Raw genomic sequence first — 5498 nt, 5'->3', positions numbered from 1 at the left:
AGAGAGAGAGAGAGAGAGAGAGAGAGAGAGAGAGAGAGGGAAGAGAGGAATATTTATTGCAACGTTCTCAAAGTGATATCAAATTTGTTGGTTTATTATTTCCATCCCAAAATCTCAGAGTATTAGTACGATAATGGACAATGAAGATAGACCTGTAAGTACTACTATAAGTATAATATGCCAATGATTTACTTCATTTGAACATGAGTCGATTTTGAAGTTAACTTAAGAACCGGTGCTCTACCTGACTATAAAGCCTGTTCTTTTTAGCTGAATTTATCTTTTTTGCCTTTATATGCTGTGAATTGAATATTCTGCATTTTAATCATTTGAATTAAATTGTAAAACAAACATATTATACTGTAACATTTAATTTTTGTAACAAATCAATCGTTTCTGATAATTTTATAAAAATCCCTCAAAACTAGCCCGAACACTTAATATTTATTATTTTTCATCAGAAATAAGAAACTAAATTTTTTTTATCTTTATAATTATTTTGAGATTTTCTATATACATTATCCCATATAGCACACTTTATCTTATGAACATCCTGTGGATGTCTTTTGGACGTCTTCTAGACATCTTTTGGATATCCCTTGGATGTCTGTGCTGTATGGGATGAAAGGTAGACTTGAAAAATTCCTTACATTCATTAAATGTTTCAATTCGTCTTGTATTAAAATTTATAATGTATTATTTATTATACTACATTTCTTCATATTTTAACGACCTTATATAATTTTGTTTCAATTTATTAGGTGCTTTGATGATATGCTTTGAAAGCAAAGACCTAACACTATGTGATAAAATTGCTAGTGCTTGGCTTGCGAATGCACCGTGGCGTAAAAGAAATGATAACAGAGTGCACTAGGCAACTGATGATTTTCAATCAATGACGACGAAGAAGAAGTAATCACCTCAGTATTTTCAAATAGATAGCAAGGAAAATGACGAGCAACACAAGTCTACTAAATACCATAAAAAATCCAAGTTAAACCTTTCTTATAATTTACATAACTTATAAGTACAGTATTAAAAAGTCCATAATTCTACTATTATATGTGCTTTGTTATACTAATTATTCACTAGGAAATCATTAATATTTTGGAGTTTAGAGATTCATTTAAGAGTATTATTTTCTCTAAGTCATGAAATAGACTGCTGTGATTTCAGTGCAACGTACTTTATTGATAGTAATTATTTTTTGTAATTATTATTTGTAATTATATACGAATTATTTAATTGATAGTAATTCTTTATTGCTTTTTTAGAAATATTTTAAGGCTCTTGGTCCTTCGCTGCAATTGGTCTTGTTTAATGACGTCAGAGACGAGAAAACACATGTCAAAAAATACTTGCGTTATTTAACGTTCAAATTAAAAGATACACTCATAAAAAGGCTTTTGTGATAAATTTAGCATACTTGTAAAATTGTCTGCAAACTTTTCTGTTACTCCTACAATCATCGATCTAAATAGTCGCAAAATTAACTTGACATAAAACCTTTTTTTTGTAACCTCCCCAGACATCATGTCTAAAATCGGGACATAAGACGTCTAAAAGACTTCTTTAAGACGTCTTACAGTCGTTTTACAGTCGTTTTTAAGTAAAGCGTCTGATAGACGTCTAATGTCCCGATTGTAGACATTATGTTGTCTGGGTCTTTTCTCACGATTTTGGACAATGTTATTTTTATGACTATTTATTGATTGTCGAGTAAAGGAGAAATGTTCGGACAATTTCACAAGTATACTGAATCCATCACAAATGTCATTGTGTGAGTAAATCTTTTTGTTTAGTTCGGTTCTACATTCGGTGTTTTAAGTCTTAAGACCGAAGTCTTAAACACCGAATGTAGAACTGGACTTAAACGTTGCAATTCTTTGTATCTCGCTTTTGACGTCATAAAAAATCAATTATTTTACAGTTAATTTAAACATCAAACAGTTGTAGCGAAGAACGGAAGCCTTATAATAGTTACAAATGTGACGAGACAATACAATTTATGCATTTGTTATACGTTAACGAGGAAAATTTACTTTATGTGATGTCACATATTTAAAAGTGTTATTGTTATAAGTTAGTAAAATATATAGAGATTATTTTGAAGGTTGCTAGCCGCTGACATTCTGACGACTGACCTGCTTCTCGACCTGCGTGTACGGCCGAAACTTAATAAAAGCATTTGCACGATTACGTTCTCCTCCAGGACGTTACACATGATTAATATGATTTTAGTTTATTTAGTTAATATGTTATTGTAGTTTGTGCTTTGTGACTGAAATGTCCTTGTTGTTCCTAAGTAAACTTTCTGTACTTTTTTTTTTATAATAAAACATTACTTGATATACTAAAGTCTCCATAATTTACTCCATAATTTACTCCATAATTTACTCCATAATACCTTTCACATCAATGTCGATTTGATGTCAATTTGATGTCAATTCGATATCGATAAGAGGTCGAAACTGTGACCACCAGAAGATCGAATTGATGTAATAATCGATGTATTCTGATGTAGCTATTTCGATATCAAATCGACATCTTTTCGATCAATCATTCCTCACTGGGTTGTCCAACTATTTTTATTAATATCTCGAAATTTTACGTGGTTGTTTGAAAAATTATCTCTACAATTTTTGTTCATTTTTATCTGTTCTACTTATATTTTTCTTTTGGCACGTCTTACGCGGGACATCCTGTATACGAGCGTTTGCATGAAAAGTTTCAGACACCCTGCATATAAAGGGTGATTGACCATCCTATGCCGATAGAACGAATCGTGTTGAATAGAAAAGTCATATACCATTTTATAAAATTCGCAATAGTTTATAAGAAATTAATCAATATGTCTCAGCTAATCAGCGCACGGAAAACAGTAGGTTGGACGTGTAGAAAGAAAGATGTTTCCGATCAGCGCGCGACCAAGACACTCGTGAATCGCTGCTCGCCGCGTTCCTCCGCCCATAGCTATGAGATATGACAATGCGAGATACATATGCGTATGTATTAGAAACACGTCTCTCGCTATCTGTTAATACCTATCGTTACTAGGAGATCTTCAGAAATAAGATATTTTTCTTCAGACAGTCTGGCCTACCGCTTCTCATGCGCTGACTAGCTCATACATATTAATTAATTTCTCGTAAACTATTGCAAATTTTATAAAATGGTATATAATTGTTCTGTTCAGTTCTATCCGTTCTATCGGCATAGGATGGATGTCGAGTTTATGGTTAATTACCCTGTATATTACACACACACACACACACACACACACACACACACACACACACACACACACACACACACACACACACACATATATATATATATATATATATATATATATATATATATAATACTGCAAAATACCATCTTAATACTTTTATACGTAAAATTGCAAGTAGAATAAATCGCCATCAACAAACAAAAAAACTTAATAGAATATTCGTTGCATATTACAAATCATTGATGCACTAATATTGGTATCAGTAATCGATTTCTTTTATATTATTATGTACAAAAGTGTGAACGGGATTCGATAGTCCACATCGATGATTAGCTAATTTAATATTAATAATTGTCTCATTGGTGGTCCAGCGGAAAAATTTTAGGCATCGGTCGATGTGAGTGAATGTATGCTATTGTATCGTGCGCTAATGGGATCTACTCCTAAAGATAAGATGTTATCAAAAAGTGAATACTTTATAAGATATTTCATGTTTTTCTCTCCCTCTCTCCCTCCCTCCCCCCCCTCTCTCTCTCTCTCTCTTTCACTCTCATACTGAAAAAATATCAGAGTAAAATGTGAAATAACTCAAAAAGTATTTATTTTTTGAAGATCTTACTCTAATACTTTTATATGAAGAATGAACAAAGTAATTGATTTGTATCAGAAAACTATATAATTTTATTAAAAAAAATTAAGTTTATTTTTATTTCACTTTGACACTCCATTCGATGGTCAAACACTATAATACGCTCTCTTTAAAAACCTACAGTTATGTCTAAAACACTTTTTTTCATTTTCTTTATTTCTTTTTTATATTTAGACGTCTCAATATAAATGCTCCACCTTGCATAACTGTATCAATCAGACCATTTCGGTGCATTTCAGCATGTACTTTAACATAAAATTTTACCATATTTTTTCATATTTCTAGTCTTTACTTTTGTATTTAAATATAAAAATTTATTAATTTATCAATTTCCTTTTTTTTATTAATTTATTAATTTCCTTTTCTTTCAGTCTGTATTGCGTAAATGGCGAAAACTACATCTTTCTAATTACCACAAACAATACTTTCAATGACTATGACATTGCCTTTGCTACCACCAGATATGTTTCAAGAAGCTTTATTAATAATACAAGCTGAAGCTGATCTAATTGCGAATTGTTATCCAAATATTTTACAATTCATGTCCTATTTAAGACTTACTTGGTACTAAATATGGCAACAAAAATTAGTATCTATCGTTGTCCTGTACATACTAACAACATAGTGGAAAGTTTCCATAATATTGCAGTGCAGAAACTAGGAACGAGGAATATTAACGTTTGGACGTTTTTAAGTAATGTTTATATCGAACAATATTATCAGTAGAGTACAGAAATTTTTTTACACTGTTTTCTCTGTCTTTCCACAGATAAATTATCGAATTTAATTACTGATCAAGAACTAGATTTACGCCGCTTAAAAAATGGTGTTAGACCTCGACGACCTCGCACAAGAACAAATAAAGAATTAGATACTAAAATTATTAATGCGCAAGAGGATCTAGTTAATCAAAGGTATTATTTTATAACGCGCGCGCGCGCACACACACACATATTGAATCGAGTAACAACTAAATTAAATGTTACACTTTAATTTTTTTCAGGTTGTCACTGAGAGAGTTTTTATTAACGTTTACCACAAACATTAATATCTGTTCTATGAAACAAATGCTATCATTTGAAGGTAAATATACCAGGTCTGTAAATATGAAACCGGAATTTACCCATAGATGGCCCTAGCTGTCAATGTAGTTACCGTCAAACCGCGTCATTGGCGCCATTTCCTTGTTGACATCTCTGACAAAGATTTTCAACTCACAACAATACAAGTTTCATACAACAGCATAGTTTGTAATAGCGTTGAACATGTCGAATTTTGTGCCTGGAAACTACGATTTGCGGACAGCATTGATTTTCTGTTACCATTTGAAGAAAACTGCTGCAGAATCGCATCGAATGCTTGTCGAAGCTTACGGTGAGCATGCTCTTGGTAAATCACAGTGCTTTGAGTGGTTTAAAAAATTCAAAAGTGGCGATTTTGACGTGAGAAACGAAGAACGTGGAAGACCACCGAAAAAGTTTGAAGACAGCGAATTGCAAGCATTGTTGGATGAGGATGACACTCAAACGCAACAACAACTCGCGGATCAATTAAATGTGACACGAGAAGCCGTCTCCATACGTTTGAAAGCCATGGGAAAGATCCAGAAGATGG

At 32.3% G+C, this 5498-nt stretch overlaps 1 protein-coding gene and 1 long non-coding RNA gene across 2 annotated transcripts; both read left to right on the top strand.

Annotated features, from left to right (window-relative positions):
* The first annotated feature begins 6 nt into the window (after positions 1 to 6).
* Positions 7 to 2353, top strand: LOC116851856. Its single transcript, XR_004379661.1, has 2 exons — positions 7 to 154; positions 762 to 2353. It is a non-coding gene; the product is annotated as an uncharacterized LOC116851856 (long non-coding RNA).
* Positions 2354 to 3390: 1037 nt separating this feature from the next.
* Positions 3391 to 5090, top strand: LOC116851855. Its single transcript, XM_032831692.1, has 3 exons — positions 3391 to 4578; positions 4654 to 4798; positions 4888 to 5090. The coding sequence occupies exons 1-3, from the start codon at positions 4458 to 4460 to the stop codon at positions 5021 to 5023; spliced, it is 402 nt and encodes a 133-aa protein (XP_032687583.1). The 5' UTR covers positions 3391 to 4457; the 3' UTR covers positions 5024 to 5090.
* The last annotated feature ends 408 nt before the right edge of the window (positions 5091 to 5498 follow it).

The sequence above is a fragment of the Odontomachus brunneus genome, unplaced genomic scaffold (genome assembly GCF_010583005.1).
Source record: "Odontomachus brunneus isolate Ranch 3 - 2012 unplaced genomic scaffold, Obru_v1 Obru_scaffold_194, whole genome shotgun sequence".
NCBI classification, from domain to species: domain Eukaryota; kingdom Metazoa; phylum Arthropoda; class Insecta; order Hymenoptera; family Formicidae; genus Odontomachus; species Odontomachus brunneus.
The sequence above is the reverse complement of the archived record's forward strand: the minus strand, read 5'-3'. Positions and strand labels throughout refer to the sequence as shown.